This window comes from Diadema antillarum, unplaced genomic scaffold (genome assembly GCF_040938485.1).
Source record: "Diadema antillarum isolate AM-2024a unplaced genomic scaffold, OU_Dant_1.0 seq00000321_RagTag, whole genome shotgun sequence".
Taxonomy (NCBI): domain Eukaryota; kingdom Metazoa; phylum Echinodermata; class Echinoidea; order Diadematoida; family Diadematidae; genus Diadema; species Diadema antillarum.
The window spans coordinates 273880-292242 of NW_027271340.1; the positions used below are offsets into that span (position 1 = coordinate 273880).

The 18363-nt window shown below is 36.9% G+C and overlaps 1 protein-coding gene across 1 annotated transcript in view; it reads right to left on the reverse strand.

Moving 5' to 3' along the window:
• LOC139730588 (uncharacterized) overlaps window positions 1-18265 on the reverse strand; it is a 40660-nt gene extending 22395 nt beyond the window's left edge. Inside the window, exons 1-6 of the mRNA XM_071641443.1 lie at window positions 17700-18265; window positions 17112-17176; window positions 13329-13400; window positions 8347-8445; window positions 6095-6232; window positions 5390-5506 (exon numbers count right to left, since the gene is read on the reverse strand). Coding sequence (XP_071497544.1) covers window positions 5390-5506; window positions 6095-6232; window positions 8347-8445; window positions 13329-13400; window positions 17112-17176; window positions 17700-17730 — 522 coding nt within the window. The 5' untranslated portion in view covers window positions 17731-18265. The remainder of the gene's footprint in view (window positions 1-5389; window positions 5507-6094; window positions 6233-8346; window positions 8446-13328; window positions 13401-17111; window positions 17177-17699) is intronic.
• Between the last annotated feature and the right edge of the window lie 98 nt (window positions 18266-18363).

An 18363-nucleotide genomic window follows, 5' to 3' on the forward strand; every position in this document is an offset into this window, starting at 1 on the left:
AAACAGGTTTGGAGAAAATACTGGGGCTTGAAGCAATTTCAGTAAATCTCACTTTTGATTGTATCTCAACCTCTTGATGTGCGTATCTTTTTGATATAAAATATAAAACTTTCAGTGTGTTTGGCAGCATAATAACGTGATTGCAATATTAAGTTATGTGTCTATTACTATATTGAGCTAACTTTCATAAATAATGAAGCATTAAAAAAATATATGATTCTCAACCAGCAACTCTATCTAACAGTTATACACGATGTCATATATTTGTTAGAGAAATAGAGAAAACCATTCCTATATTTGTGATGCTGGCATCATAGAGTGCAAAGCTTTGAACCCTCAGTACACATATGATGATGCCATTGTGACACCTGCATGGTACTGATGATACATTATCTTTTGATGTATGCATGTGGAGAACATTTTGTGAGCTGATAACAACACCTTGATTTTTTCTTTTCAAATTAAGATAATAAATACAAAATACGTACTTATGTTTAAGTACAATGTGTGGTTACTTATTATTGTTCTACTACATGATTATTCAACTTTGCAGTATATTTTTCTGAAACTTACCCAGACTACATTAGAACCCAGAATAACTAATAAATCTACATGTATGTTGCATAAAACTTGGCTGCCATGACTAGTGGGGAAACACGATTATGACAATGGATTAAAAAAATCAAATGTCAACTTATGGATAATGATGGATGCCAGCAAATGTCAAGGTATCATCAATCAAATGTCAATTTTGTGATGTACATTTTTGTACACTAAATAGATATCGTATTTAAGTGCTTTAATCATGCTAGCCGATGGATTGTGATGTTGGTTAAAGTTCAAATATTGCGAATCTACATCAATATGATATGAACACAAAAAGATCACATACATAATGGGTGAGTGTTGGCTTTCCTGAAATGATTTGAAGACAGCAATATGAAAAAGCACATAGGAAAGACGCACCAACTATGACATAAAAAGTGGTAAGACAATTTTGATTTTAACCCATTGAAGGTGAGGTGATTTTGCTTTAACACGCATTTCCACTACACACCTGCCCAAGTATACTCGGGACTAGTCTTCAATGGGCTTAACCCGTTGAGGACGGTTTGATTTTGCTACAACACGCATTTCCCATAGACACCTGCCCGAGTATACTCGGGACTCGTCCTCACAAGTTAAGAAGATAATTCTTGTTTTCTTTTTAGCCTCCAATGTCTAAATATGGGATTGTTCCAAGGTTTTTTTCAACATGCTTTTGGTGTGGTTTCAAGATTTTTTTTTTTAATGTATGAAAAAACATCAATACAATTATAATATATTCTACATATTTCCTAACATTGTAACAATAGTATTTTGTTACCCTTACTTACAAAGATAACCCCACTTTCCCCTTGATTGCCAAATATACAAACTCTTCTGTGAATGTGACGCTCCTACCAATGTGCTATCAATTTTCTTCAGAAAAAAAAAAAGAGAAGCAATATCATTTGACAAATTTATTACAGTCTACTCTTTGCTTTAAAACAAACCGGCCACCCCACTCTTTCATAGAACTCACTCCCCTCCCACCTCAACACACAAACAATTGTCATTTACAATATACGTTAGCTGCACATAAACTACAATATGTAGTTTGTTCTATCCCATGAAAACATACCAGCGCAATTCGTAACAAATGTACAGAAGTACTAATCAGCATGAGATGAGTGCCAGCAAATATTAAGAAAATATATAAATAGATGTTCGTAGCTACAAGAGTTATAAACCAAGATTTCTTCCGATCATTTATTACCCCGTTCCTCCCCAGCTTTGATGAAACATTTAGGAAAACACATGAGCAGAAGAGGGGGCAGGGATGAAAAGGGTTAATTACTTACCAGATGAAATATTAGTCTGAGAAAGCACAAACAAAAGCAAAGGCAGCAATGTCAACAAAGTTGAAATCATTCAAGGTTAGTACAATGTGAAGTTAGTGACTTTCACTTATCAGGTCCAACACTGTATTGTCATAAAATTGTTTTAAGGAGCCATGAGCTGGAATGTGTTAGCATGGGGGAGAATTAATTGAGATATAATACAAGAAACATATATAATTGCAATAAAAGACTTAGTCATTGAAACATCTGCACCAACATGATATCACTTGCCATTTCATGGTTAGTACAACTTATGAAATTTTGGTGGATAAAGTAAGTTTCCCACTTTAAGTTTGCAACATTAGAGTTAACACCCTTGCAGCTTTGTGTTTTGGAAATGAAGGGAAATTTCCTGATGAATTTTAAACCAAAGAGCATCTCTATTTTCCACTGAAAGTACGAAACTTTTTTTTTAATCTTACAGGAATCAAAATAATTTGAACATACAATAAAGCTCTGCTACATATTGGTAATACTTCTAATAAATGCCTACATCAATCATGACATAAATACTGTCAAGTGAACCTCATTATCTGTTTAAATACTGTATAATACTGTAAGTTCAGCTGCCAGGGCCTCTGTTCTGATATTTTCTTTTAATACTGACTTGGTTTCACAAACTTTCCATCATCACAGCTCTCAGCTAATGAAATCATGATGGTCAGGAATGCTGCATAAAGTATCCACATCTTGTTCACATTCTCAACAAATATCAATACAATCAATATAACTGTTATTCTACTTCCAAAATCAAATAAAGGGATTCATAAATAAATAAATTCATACGCCAATATAAAACTAGAAACGTCGCTATGGCGACTGTTATGCCTCCGCCATAATGCATGATTCTCCGAATCGGTCTAAATAGTACACGTGGACAATGTGTGATTACATTTTCACAAAATTGGCAAAATGTTAAAATGACAAGTTTGTCACGAATGTGTTGAATGCTCACCTTCCTTGACCTATATATAAGAGCATGTATTTGGGATTTACAGACTTTAACTTGACTTTGACCCATTCATATGTTTATGTATTGAGTAATTTTCAAGGTATGGAGAAAAGGTGCGATTTCTGTATTGAACAGTAAATTGTTACCATTTTCATCTGGCCTTTGACCCTAAAATTCATAAGATAATCACTGTAAGGCAGAAGATGCATAAATATGTAGTACGTTTCAATATTACTTTAGCCACTTCCGAGATATGGAGGAAAAAATCAGTTCAGCACTTTCACTTGATCTTAGACCTTTTGACCTTTGAGGCAAAAACAAAAGAAAAAAAAACTTTCCAGAGAATCTCTATTAGGTTAAACATGCATACACCTAGTGTAGAAAAATAATAATCCTGCTGGCATTGCGTAAACATGAGGGAAATAGTAAAATTTTTAAGCGTTGCCCTTGACCTTTGACCCCTGATCTTTGACCCCATGATCCCTAAATCCTCTCGATAATCACTGTCAGTCAGTACATGCACATATACTATGTTCCATATGAAGATACATTGTACCTTGAACAATTTCCAAGTTACGGAGAAAAAAGTGAAGTTTTAATATATTTACTTGACCTTTCGACCTTTGACCTTTGACCTCATGACCCAAACTTTCACCAGAGAATCCAAATTGGGTAATGCATGTATACACTAAGTTTCAAGAAAATATCTTCAGGCATTGCATAGGTATGGTGGAAATAGTGAAATTTGATGTATTTGACCTTGACCTTTTGACCTTTGACCTTTGACCTTTGACCTCATGACCAAAACTTTCACCAGATAATCTTAATTGGGTAATACATGTATACACTAAGTTTCAAGAAAACATCTTCAGGCATTGCACAGATATGATGGAAATAGTGAAGTTTTATGTATTTGACCTTGACCTTTTGACCTTTGACCTTGAGTATGTGCACCCAAAAGTTGATAGGCACAACTTCACCCCCTAATACACATACATACCAAATTTCATTAGGATACCTCAAAAGGTTTTGATAGTTACCTTGTCCACAAAATTCATTACGGACGGACAACCCGAAAACATAATGCCTCCGGCACCACTTCGTGGCGGAGGCATAAAGACCTGAATACAAAAGAGTTGATCACTGATCTTTGGTTTCTCAAAATTTTTGCAATCAAAATTTTGCTTCCCCTCCACTGATCACATAAAAGTGTAACATTTCATGCATACAACTTGAGATATTTCCTCCCTCTCAACCTTCTCGCATGAGCACATTATTTCCATCAAGGACACACACTCACTCATCTTTACACTGATATAAAAACATTTATCAGTTTTTTATAGGACCTGTGTGTGACATGTATCAATCACATGGGAAATTGCAACGTTTCAGACACAATGGGTATACTACATTGCCCTTGAAAGTTTGACAGCACTTTACTTGCATGGTTTAACTTTTGCATGCCTACTCAGTACCATGAACATTCAGCTACTACCTGGTATTAAGATTACATATTGCAACTACAGCTTCAATATTTGAAAATGGCTACTAGGGTTCTTTTGCACCTATTTTGTAATTCATTGCAACTATGGATTACAGAGACACAAAAGACTTGTTTGAGCTTGAAGTGAGAAATGAGAGAAGTCAGAGAGAGATCTTACAATTTGGTCATCAAGATATCTTCTTCAGTGTACTGAGGAGGGTGCTCATAGGGGGGCAATTCAACACCCTGTGAGGCCATAGACTGGGTCATCATGGTAGGATGGTTACCAGGGGAAGGGCGTGTTGTTTGGGCGGGGCTTGGGTCAAGGGCGATGATGGCAGAGGCAGATAGCGGGGACTTTCGTGAGGGTTCTGAAGGGGGTGGGGGAGGGTGTGCTGCTTGGGTGGGGCTTGGGTCAAGGGCGATGATGGCAGAGGCGGAGAGTGGGGACTTGCATGAGGGTTCTGAAGGGGGCGGGGGAGGGTGTGCTGCTTGGGTGGGGCTTGGGTCAAGGGCGATGATGGCAGAGGCGGAGAGTGGGGACTTGCGTGAGGGTTCTGAAGGGGGCGGGGGAGGGTGTGCTGCTTGGGTGGGGCTTGGGTCAAGGGTGATGATGGCAGAGGCGGAGAGTGGATATGTGGGTGAGGGTTCTAAAGGAGGTGGGGGAGGGAATGTTGCTTGGGCGGGGCTTGGATCAAGAGTGATGGTGGCAGAGGCGGACAGTGGGGACTTGGGCGAGGGTTCTGAAGGGGGCGGGGGAGGTGGTAGAGGCGGGGCTGGGTGAAGCTGAATTTGAGTGGGAGGAGTTGCTATTCTTGGGGGCGTGGCCTCTCCAGGTGGAGGAGTGGCCCCATTGGGAGGGGTTGCAAGCCTTGGGGGAGTGCCCCGGCCAGGTGGCGTGGCCCGGCCGGGAGGAGTCATGCGGCCAGGGGGCGTGGATGCCCCTGGGGACAGACCACTCTTGAATGTACCATGGGTGTACTGTCGACCCATCTGGGGGGAGGCACCCCTGTATAGGGGGCTGGTGCTCACCCGTTTCCGTAAAGTGTCGTTCTGCTGTTGCTGCTCCTGACTCTTGTTACCACTGGCCAGGAACTTCTGGTAGGCTAGGTCAAAAGCTTGCCCAACAGTCAGGGTTATCTCTTCAGCCTGTAGACCATGTAAAATCATATCAGCCATAAAAATTGTGAAAATTGGACAAGAAAATATACACTTTTGAATGAAGTAGAACTGGAAATTGATAAAAACATGCTCCTATAGGGAACACAAAATAAACACTCCCACCATCAGATAATCAAAACTTAATATTCATGGATGTGCATTGGCATTCATTTCTAAATACTGTTCGTGAGTGTTGGTTCCCTTCTAAGGCACCATGCATCACTACCACAAATTTCAGGCCAGTTTTTAAGATTCATATCTCTTCATTAACATAGAAATCAAGGAAGAATATGTACAATACATGTATACATAGACTGCTCTCTTCAAACAGTTTCATATCTAAGTTCTTAACATTAGGCCTCACTAGCTTTGCATGGATCACAGTGTTGGTTGTGTTTATAAATAGACTTTCACTACAACATGAGACTAATAAACATTACTTTTTCAGTTGGTGAAATACCAGGCCCATGATATTTACTGTACCAAAATTAAAAAGAAATGTGGGTAAAAGATAAACATGAAATGCATGATTTTACGCGGAAGAAGAAACTACTGCTGCTTTGGAAGTGTGCTCACATTTTTGTCACTCTCCATTACATGGCACAAGTGTTTATTTTCCCTGATATCCTTGGCGATGAAAGCACAGATCTTCTTATCCGACTTGTCATCGGCACAGTAGGAGATGTGGTGAAGTGGGTACGAAAACTGCTTCTCCTGAACATTGTGTAGTGAAAACATAAAAACATAACAACAAAATAAGCTTAAATCTGTTTGAGTACCACATTCCTTGTGTCATATAGATTTCTTGTAGCCCTCTTTACACTTGATGACACAAAAAAACCAACCTTAATACACTACTATCAAAAATTAATACTTTGAAAATATCTCAAATTTAGTGATTCACTCTTAAAAATTACAGTGTACTAGAGAATAGAGAAGTATTGCATTGAGACTTTGAAAAAGGTGAGAAAAAAAAACACCTGCTATTGAATATATTACTTGTATCTACAGCTGGTAAATTATTTGATCAATTCATTACATATATTCTTGTAAATCTCACTGTAATAAAGAAAAGAAACTGTTGCATTATCACTCTAAAAACCCTTCAATAAACTATTGACTACACTGTAAGTATTGATCTATCAACAACAACAACAACAAATGTCCCGAACACTTTTCATTAATTCCTTCCATGTACAATTGTTCCTGAAAAAGTCACACTGAAATCCGGAAAAGGAAAATACTACATTGGTAAGACAAAATACATGGATGGATCAAAATCCACTTTTCTGTCATATGGAAGATACTATGCCGAGTATTTTCCATCTTTTACATCTATTCAGGAAACTGAAGCTGCATGAAAGATTTAGTATGTTGATACATGTAGCTAACACAAAGGGAAGCTGGAGTTGGTTGCATATTTAGGCATTGAGGTCATGACATCTGTTATTCATATTGAAAAGCAAAATGCACTATATGCAGGTACCAGATATATTATGACTGTTAGAAAAAGAAGATTTTTTTTTTTTTTATGTCAACAAAAAGTTGTTAATCATTAGGATGTATTGTCAAGGACATTTAGATTTATATGAACATGTAGCTGCTGTGCTATACAGGCTTACAACATGTACAACTCTGTACTTGCACCATCAACAAAATTACAATGCAGATCATTGCATTATTATGAATTTGCATTATCTTCCGTCAGTGGGTTAGCCACAAAGCTATCTTTTTGTGTCGTTTTTGCTTACAACATTAGACAAAGTTTTATGAGAAAATATCATGGTCTCTGGGATCAAATACTACTCAAGATGAGCTATACTAAAATACAAATTAAAAACATGAAATTTGTATACTTTTTCAGGAGGCCTGAAGCATCTCTAACATTGTCTGAAAAAAAAATGTCCTCCTGTTAAAACTACAGTCTGCAAGAAAGGTGTCACAACATGCTGAATGTCCAAGCGAGAGAAATGCCAAACACTTGAATCACAAAGTTCTATTGTACACCACAGATATTTATCGTGAAAGGGGGAAGTTGAGGTTTGGTATACATTGTACGTGGAACAAGAATGATGTGAGGCTAATCAGAAGGAAATCCCAAAGAGGATAACATCACAGAGCTAGGTTGCCAACAATAACAAGAAGAGCATCAGAGTCCTCTTCACATCAAAAAGTGCACACTGAGTATGGACCTTGTGAATACACAAACACACTTTTGTACCTCATTTAACTCCAAAAGATGTTCATATTCATATTGTACATATCACTTTATATTATGAGACTTGTTAATATTGTGGACAATATATGTGAAATCTTATTTACTGGAGCAGAAGGATATTACACTACAATTTTAGCCTCATCGCGCATAAACAGTGGTAGAAACAGGCAGTTGTAAAGGGGGTATACTTATTTCACACCCTTTCATTATAAAATACACAATGCGACATCCCTACGGTTACAACTAACACTGATGGGGCAGTACCACTGTTTCAGAGGAAATGGGCAGTTCCAACGCGAAAAGACAAGGTCTCAATATCAAAACATCATCAAATGATAAACAATCTGATGTGTGTTTATATTGTAACTTGAACAATGGATAGATGTAGCAGTATCAACCAGATTTAAAACGATCTCTTCCTCAATCAAATCAACTCAAACACCCAACAAATTCTCTTTTTTCCTACTTCTTCCACAAACATACTCAACTGACAAACAGACATTTAAAATAATTAAAGACAAGGAAGAGCTTTTACACAAATCTTTTCACAGTACATGACTCCATTTCTCATTTGGAGTGTTAGTAAAGAAAATGAAATCTCCATCCTTACCTTTGTTTGTTTCTCCTGTATAGTCACTCCATCTACTGATATTGTTAGTTCTCTCTTGGGTGGCTTGGTACCTTCTGACCTCTTCACTTGCTTGTTGAACTAATCAAACCAGCAGTAACAAATCATAAGATTTTAATTTCTACTTACGAAAAGTTTCTGAACATTCTATTCGACAACATTACACAGGAATCAAATGAGATGAAATTGAGATTCGTGAAATTCAAACACCTTCCACAAGGGATGTAATTGTAAGGTTTCTTGCTTATCTTCATAATGCTTTAAATAAAGGCAACTGGGATTGGAAGTGGCAGGCCAGAAAACAGGGTACATGAATACAGATAATATTTCTATTTTGACATATTTTTCTATCATTTGAAATGCCAGTCTACGCATATGATGACATGCTATTGAAATTTATATTACAAAACTTCATGATTTAAAAATCCTCACAATTGATGGAATGGCAAGACAATCACTGTCATCATTGAGAAAAAGAAAGAGTTCATCAGCAACAAAGCAGATATCACAAAGATTTTTCAAACAATTGAATGCAAAAATAGTTAGTAACAAAATCGAAGTGACATTTTTGCATGGTTCAGGCTACACTGTAGTGAGCTACCTGATTAGGCAAATGAGATCAGTTATGTCCAGTAGTAAATAATTGCATGGTTACTTCTGGGTTGATGTTTTCACCATGAGAACAAATCTTGTATGCATCCTTGAACTGTAATTCTGTCATAGCATGGTGGTGGGGGGGGGGGGGGACAGCAACCATGCACTGTAGTGTATTTTTAATGCAATAATCACACTGTAGTATCCTTTTTGGTAGCACAAGGTATAGACAATGATCTAATTACAACATAGTACTTATGGCATCATGGAGTAGTTTCTTTTTTAATGCTCCACTATTTCTTGTGCTATTTAAAACATTGACATGATAATCACTAGACTATAAAAGAAATCTGACATTCTAATCTTACAAGATTAGCCTATTCCTCTTTGTTTCAACCTACTTGTACTTAACATGAGTTGTGACATCAGGGGCTTTAATATGTTCTATTTTCATCCCTATCAGTAAAGGATAATTGGCAGTTGGGAAATAGATCTATAAGTACACTGTTATGCTGTTTATGGAGCAATGGATAATTTTAGGGATAATTTCCAGCCGCACCGGGCCAATCATTGCCGGTGTGCCCTCATTCTGTGTGCGTGTTTAATAGTCATACACAGGATGGGATGTTTGAGGCTGAGAGGATGTTATAGTCACACATTTCCTGCCCACAGCTACTAAAAGCGTGTTTGCCCCACTCCTGAATTATACTGCCACTGGCTAAAGGTGAAAATCCATTCCACGTTCACAGCAATGTTGAGGAAAAAAGCAATATCATATAGTCAGACGCCACACTGACGAAAATTAATTCTTACTGGTCACAGTCATATATCTTAAATGCAAATCAGATGAGGCAAGGATGTTTCATGGCCACACAAATCTTGTCATTCAAACAAATCTTCAACAAATGTCTCTCTTTTTGACATAAATTGGAGGGGGATACTTCTATCTTCCATATCAAAGTGTCGGACAGTGGAAAGATAGCAGAAACAATGGCCTAGTAAAGGGCAGGAGGTTGCACTTGATGAATTACTAATGAACATATACACTGTAGGCTGTTTTGTGATGCTCTTTTGATGTACAAAAAACCAATACATGTAATTTGATGCAATGACATCTATCTACAGTTCTACATGTACAGTATCTCCCTGTCCATTAATTTACATTTGATTGTGCTCAATATTTCATGATCATTATACAGTACTTACGTGTATACATTAAACTTTGAAATTCCATGTCTTTCTCAATATTTTCATCCAATGTTCATTAAAATCTTACTCTTTGTATGAGTCAACCAGGGCAGAGATGAGATATCCCTTTAAACATTATGGAATGTGAAAACAATCAAGATTGCAAGTTTCCCTCTGCAAAGAGTCATGTTTTAAAAGCAAATTGAGGCAGATAAACCAAGTGAACAGATAGTGCTGAGTTATTCCAAAAGGCAAAAAATCTTGGAATGTCTGTACTACACTGAGAAATTTTAGATCTGCTGTTAATTTTCTCTCCTTTTATTCTGTACAGCAGCCGTTACAGCTTTGTCATGACTGAAATATCACTCTCATTACACAATGACTCAAACAGAACCATGTCCCAGTTTCTGTGTAAATAAAGCTGTGATGCTGTTGTATAATGAACACAACCAACTTGTGCAAGACACCATAATATATATGTATGTCATCAAACAAACACACACACACACATGCACACACACAGACGGGCAAGTCCAAGATAACACGCACGTTACGTATGGGACATTCAGAGACTTTTATGACCTGAAAAATAGTGTTAATGGCCTTTGATCATATTGAACTTCATCATGGTGATTGATATCTAGAAGAAGTATTATCATGTAAAAAATTGAGAAAAATGACCTTCACAATTATATTCTAGAAGAGAAAATAAGTGCCGTTACGTATGGGATCAGAAAAATTTTGTTTTTTTGAACATTTTTTTCAACCTCAAAACTCTCTGAAAGTATATCATTCTACAACTTGTAACTCACTGTGATGAAAGTCACAACACTCAAGATTATCACATGTAAGTTTCATGTCATGAGGCAAAAAGCTCTAATTATAGGTTCTAATTAAAGACAGACATGACATGTTACGTATGGGACAGTTACGTATGGGACAGTTTGTCCCCCATTCATTTAGTGTGTGAAGAACCATGTTTATGGGTATTTTGCATATTTATTGAAGTAAAATCAGTTGAAACTACTCAAATACTGATCCAGATTGTCAAGGAAACAATATTCCCCAAATATTCATCATCATAATCATATTCAATCATATTTTTATATTTTTATGACCAACCTGGGTATGCATGCCCTTTGTCCCCCATTCGTTTAGTGTGTGGAGAACCATGCTTATGGGTATTTTGCAAAATAATTTTGCAAAAAACCCATAAACAAATTTTTGCATAATTATTGAGGTGGAATCAGTTGAAATTACTCAAATACTGATCCAGATTGACAAGGGAACAATATTTCCCAGATATTTACCATCATAATCACATTCAATCATATTCTATATTTTTTATGACCAACCTGAATATGTATGCCCTATTTTTATCAGGATAGTTACTTCTGAAAAATTGAATAGTTTGAAGTGTTTACTTCCATTGATGAAGGGCAGTTTGCCATTTAGTTTCAATAAAAAACAACTTGACACAAGAAATATTAAGTTTAATAAATAAGCAATACCTGCTGCGTGGAACCCCAGTGATCGAGTAGACATATGATGTCTGTCCATCAGTCAGGTCATTGATTCGAGTCACACCTCAGTATGTATACCCATGAATTTTGCTGTGGCTACTACTGAAAACTGAATAAGGACAATTTGTGTATCACTTGCAATAAAAAAAAATCATTTTACTTTTTTTTCTATTATATATATATCACAACCATTTCAAATTGGATCTCCACATAAACTTTGAATTCCTCTAGTCTTGGGATTTTATGCTCTAATAAGTAATTCATATAATTGGTTTCCAATCATCTCTTTAAATGTTGAAGACTGAATCCCCATTTCTACAAAAAACTATACCATCCCTTTAAAGGGACTGTACAGTACTGGTTGAGGTAGGGATTCATGTTTAGTACATTCCTAAGGGAGATAATGAAAAGTCTCTTATGAAATATGAAAGAGCATGTCATTTTAAGAAGGATTCAACGTTCATTTGATGAAAATTGGTTTTCAAATGGCTGAGATAACCAAAAAAGTGCTAATAATAAAAGGCGACATGCCACAACTTTATTAGGATCTCTTTGTTTCGCGTTGTTTTTGGAAATCTCAGCCATTTCAAAACCGATGTTCATCGAATAAACTTTTGATACCCCTTAGAACTGCATTCCCCCATACATCTCATAGATTGGTTTCTGAATATCTCGCAAAATGTTAAAAGCTCAATCTACACCTCGACCAGAACTGTACACACCCTTTAATGATGATTTTTCATTGTGTATTTTGCCATTTTCCCCTCCCCCTTTCTGAAAATTGTTCAGTCAAGTTCATGTATTGTTTCAAGTGTCTATAACTCAAAAAGTAGCTACAATGTTGGGATGCTTTCTTCAGGATGATTGACCATTTGTATACTGAGAGACCTTCCCAGCTAGCTACATGCATTCACATGCAATATGTATGAGAATGTCCCATACGTAACGCATTTGTCCCATACGTAACATTATTTCAATGCCTAATAAAAAAAATTCTTTTACTTTTTTTTCTTTTTTCTCTGGTATTTAATTTCTCAAAACAATTAATTAGAAGTTTCCAAAAGGGCATTAAAATAACCTTAGCAATTTCAGAAAAAACCTAAAAAAATGACCTCATTTTGTTACGTATGGGACATCTCATGATAGGACACGAGCTAATTTGCATAATCATTTGCATAATCCCTAAATTTTCATACCAAGTTAAACTATGTGATGAACTTCTTATGTCCACATATTAATCAAATATCATTTGCTTTCCTTTGAATTAATATGAATTTTTATAAATGTCCCATACGTAACGCTGTGTTTCACATTTATGCAAATGAAGCCCTTGAAATTTGCATAAATTTACATAATATCATTTTTTCCTCCACGGAAATCACAACTTCAACTCATAAGCTTCAAAATGATACCAAACATGTCAATATTGAGCAAAGATGAAATTTAGCCTTCTGAGGGGACCTTATCTTGGACTTGCCCAGACACAGACACAAGAGAAAGTGTTTCTGTTGTACACATGTAATAAATAAATCAAAAAATAAAATGGCACAGAACAGCCTTGAACCACAACTAGCAAGAATCATGTCGATGTCTACAGGTTCAACATGTATAAAAGTCATTCCTATCTGCCATTATCAGTGTGGTTTTTCGACTACCCACCTTCAGTTTAGTCACTGCCTCCTTCACTATGTCGGCTCCCTTGGGGCCCTCCGTTTCCACGTTGCCCAGATACTGTTGCCGAGGGAGTCAAGCAGACACACACAATGAAAATCAGATTGATTGCATGAAGAATGATCTTATTCAAATGTTACGAGGCTACTCATGTTGTGAATAGTGCATGTAATCTTAAATCAATGCTGAGCAAATTTCAGTAATATGTTTCCTAAGATCCTGAAGAAAGGAATTTACACTTGCAAAGACATGATCACTCCTATTTTTTTCTCCCTGTTATTTACTTCACAATATAAAGACAAATGATTTATCTTCAGTTGCCATCCAGACTGAAGATACATCATTCTTCCTGTATGTGATATGTTACTTTACTAAAAGCTCAAACTGTCAAAGAATTAAAATCTTTACCATCATCATATCAAGAATTTAAAACACCAAAATAACTGTCATTTCTGATTTAATGTTTGTTAATAGTATCATGCTTTTACTGGATTCTGCCAAATGTTTCTCACATCATACAAAATGTAACTAACGATGATATTTTTTTACTTTTATCTGTGAAGTTTTACCAGATATTGTATGAATACATTGTAGTTCAAAGTGTATCACCAGCTTATTCATTTTTTTTTCTCTCTCTCTCTCTGCATGTCTGAAACAGATCTGGGCTGAAAGACAACAGATCATGACTTTGAGATGTCTCATATGGTTTGGATTGGTTTTCCTGCATGGGTTTTCACATCCCATGAAAGTCCGTACAAAGCTCCCAGGTAATTGTATGTCTAGAAGCCCGGGAATTCTTTGCTGTAGTTGTTGTCATTGTTGTTGAATGCACAGGGTATCAAAGATAGAGAGACAGACAGAGGTCTGCAATGGCAAAGACAGCGAGTGTGACGACTGTTGTACAAAACACTATTGACACTGCATCCTCCGAGACAGCCACCGACAATACAAAATTGAACAAGTACAATGGTGACTTCAGAGAGGACAAAAGGTGACTTGCCTCAGTGCACTGCATACTTCGGTGGATTTCTGTTTTTATTTGCCCCATCCCTGTCATACATAAAGAACCCTATCCTGACACAGCACAAACTGCTGTCTGTACAATTTATTGTACATACTGAAGAATCTTGAATAATTTTAGACAGCTGGGTCACTGCAGTGGTGGCTCAATTAAGGGAAATTCCCTATTTTCTTTCTTTCAACAACACGATATGTACTATGAAAACTTGCTTTGTGACCACATTTTGATAATTAAAAGACCACAGTGTGTTTATAACTTCAGACAACTTACATTGTAACTTCCTTCAGGACAAGTTGTGTTTAGGTAAAGATAATCTGTTCCACATACAAAGATTAATATGCTTTTGTGTTCATCATCTAGTCTTTCTAGACAGTATCCAAAGTATCCTACTCCATTTGGTACTTATTCACTATTAAAGGGTGTGTACAGTTCTGGTCGAGGTGAGGATTTAGCTTTTAACGTTTTGTGAGATATTCAGAAACCACTCTATGAGATGTCAAAGAGCATGCAGTTCTAAGGGGATATCAAAAGTTTATTCAATTGAAATCGGTTTAGAAATGGCTGGGATATCCAAAAACAAGGTGAAACAAAGAGATCCTAATAAAGTTATGGCATGTCGCCTTTTATTATTAGCACTTTTTTGGATATCTTAGCCATTTGAAAACCAATTCTCATCAAATAAACATTGAATCCTTCTTAAAATTACATGCTCTTTCATATTTCACAAGAGACTTTTCATTATCTCACTTGGGAATGTTTAAAACATGAATCCTCACCTCAACTAGTACTGTACAATCCCTTTAAAGTTGTTCCAGTTTATTCAGTTGCCTATCATCACTGCTAGCTTTTATACTGTACTGCTATTAAAATGCCCTGACCTAAAATACAATTTAGATTTATAACCAACTTTTACACAACTTGCAAAAAATGTGTTCCTCACAAGGGTTAAATCTTTATTTTGCACTCATGATATATAAATAATGGGTACAATTGTAGGTCAGCCTACACTTTATTGGTAGTACATTTTATACATACTAAAAAGTCATTTGCACAGAAATGATTTTGCAATAAAAAGGAATATGAAAAAAAGAAATCATCATTGTACTGAAAACTTCATGGTCAATCTATAGCCTTCCCAATCTCATATCTGAGGGGATAGTGAGGAGGAAGAAGAAGAAGAAGAAGGACAGAAAAAAAAAACTCCACAGAATGCTCAATGATACAGGAAAACCTTATAGCTCGCATTTGTATCAGTCTTGAATAACAGACTTTTTATGTGTTGCAGAAAGGAAATTCAACCTTTACATGGTGAACAATGGATTATCAGTATCTATACCAACTTGTGCACTCTTGCAAGGTGTACAAAAGTACATAAGCCCGAGGAGCACACAGCATTTTGGCTAATATTGACAAAAATTCTGTGTACATGTTTATGTACACATAACCGGTACGCCCTTTAATCTCAGTTATGGATGCTAAATATGGAACTGAGAAGCGCTGACAAACACACAGTTGCTCAGTTTTTACGTTAATCCCAAGTCCTTGCCAACTTGGGTAGAAACTGGGCATGAGTTGAGTGCTGTTGAGAAGCCTTTTATACAACACATAATCATTGCACCAATTGATCAACATAATAGTATTATCTTGGGCTGTGATGGTATACTTCTGTATGAGCTATCCCTGAGATAGGGATGCTGAAAGCTTATTTTGTATGGAATCCCAACATTCTGGTGAAGAAATGGCAAAAAGGAGATTTCGTCTGCACATTCATGCTTTGGCAGTGAAGCATGCAGTACCTTGGTAGTCACAGTAAGCACTGATTGTGGATAGATTATGCACATTTCATGCAGGGCTTTTGTATTGTGTGCATTAAATTCCTCGCTAGGCATGAATGACACCAGAAAAGATGTTTGATGTCGAAAAGAAAAATATGCACAGACATGTATCCTCATTTATGAGACATACATTATACATAATTTGTACATCATGACCAAAAAAAAATAAATAAATAAATAAATAAAACCCAAGCAACGACAACATTGAAACATTCAACGAAGACATGCAGATTAGTAATGTTTACTGGGAACATCCGATATCTCAAAGTGAGGAGATTTTCTTGACTTTCTTTCTCTACCGAACTACTGCAAAAACAAGAACCCAATGTTTTGTGGCTTTATCAATGTGTTAAGAATCGCCTTTGGAAAAATAAAGGTACGTCCAGTTCATGTGTAAATTGCCTTAGCATGAAATCTTTATGGCATGTACATGATGAGAATTTCTACTACTACAGGAAGGCGAGATGAAACTGCAAGCTGCTACAACTATACTGTGATCATCTATTTGTAGATGCATGACAGTGACTGGAAGCTGTAACAGTCACAGAAATTACCACTTCCCAATCCACAACTCTAGACAACTGGAAGCATGTAAAGTGTGTGTGTGTGTGTGTGTGTGTGTGTGTGGGGGGGGGGGGGGGGCTCATGAAGTTTGCTTCAAAAATTATATGCTACACATAGTTGTATGCCAGTCCCCTCTCCCTTCCTGTTTGTTGAATTATCTCGGCAACCAGCTGCCAAAGGCTGCTGATGCAGACCTTTAAATCTCTCTCCTCAAATCTTGATCGTACTACACATGTAGCACAGGGCATAGAGTTGATACATACAACTCTGTAGTGTATATGTTGCCGGTGGCAAGGGCAAAATTGAGAGCAATGATATGAACCAGGAAATGCAAGGTGTTTCATAACTTACCTTGACATTGTACACCACGTGCCCTGCTGTTAGAGCTGCAGCCGAATGCACCCAGGTCTTGGGGCCTACAGGACCACAATCATTAAAATTAGATTCAACCATCATACTGTTTGCAATTGCTATTGCCACTGAAAAATGTGCAATCAAAATTCAGAATTCTTTTCAAATGCATTTATAATTCTTTATGTTTTTATTCCCTTCCTCTTTATGTCCCTAAAATGAATGATCTCTCGAGTCTAAAATCACGTGCAAACAGCTCTAAATATGAATATGAGGGCAGATATCATTGAAGTTCATAACAGTCTGCTTTCTCAGCAATTGATGCCAAATACTGAATTTCATTGATATCAGGAAAAGAGAATGAATTAATTACATTAAATGAGATCAGCTTGCATAACCAGTTTTATAAAACACAGTGTTTGCACCTGCTGCATCTTGGGTTTGCTTACTTCTGTTTTGTATTTTTTCTTCTTCTATTTTTTGAGCCTCTACAACTTTAATGTCAAACAATTTCACTTGCAGAATACACATACAGCACTTTTGTAAATAAATCATGACATAATAAACTGAATTGTCTTTATCACTCACCAGGTTTTGAGTTATTCCATTTGGTAGTCATTGTGGTCAGTTCATATAGGCCCTTGTCATACTATCTCAGTGAAAAAGCACCAGTAGTGAACGACTGTCCAGTGTCTATACTCTTTCCACCATTCAGATGTAGAGCTTCAGCTTTGTGTGTCGGCTTAAAACAAAGTTCACCACAAAGGTCCAAAAGAATAGAGCTTCAACTCTGATTGGTACTGAAAAAATGCCTTCAGATACTGCGGTCAAGTACGTACAGTGTAGTGTTAGTCCACAAAGCTGCCAGAATTTCCCTTGGTTGGTGGAAAAATCACATACCCACAGATGCATACATCCTCAAACGATTTGCGGCTGGCAGATTGTCTTTTCAAATGTCCGCCGGAAGACAAACGGCTGGCTTCCTCTTGGTAGAGCCGTGAGCTTCCTCTTTTAGGACCGGTTCCTGGTTACCTACAGCTGGCTCTTTGGTTGGGGCCCCATTCAAGGACTCTGTGTGGGTCACTGCATGGTATAGGAAAGAGGTTTTTGTTTTTGTTTTGTTTTGTTTTTGTTCTTCCTTCAAGATACTCAACTAAACAGGGACTTGTGAGAACGAGAGTATAAAATACCACTTGGTGCTTCAATGGACGGCACCGCACAAAGTTTGTCAGGCTACTGTCTTACAAGATCG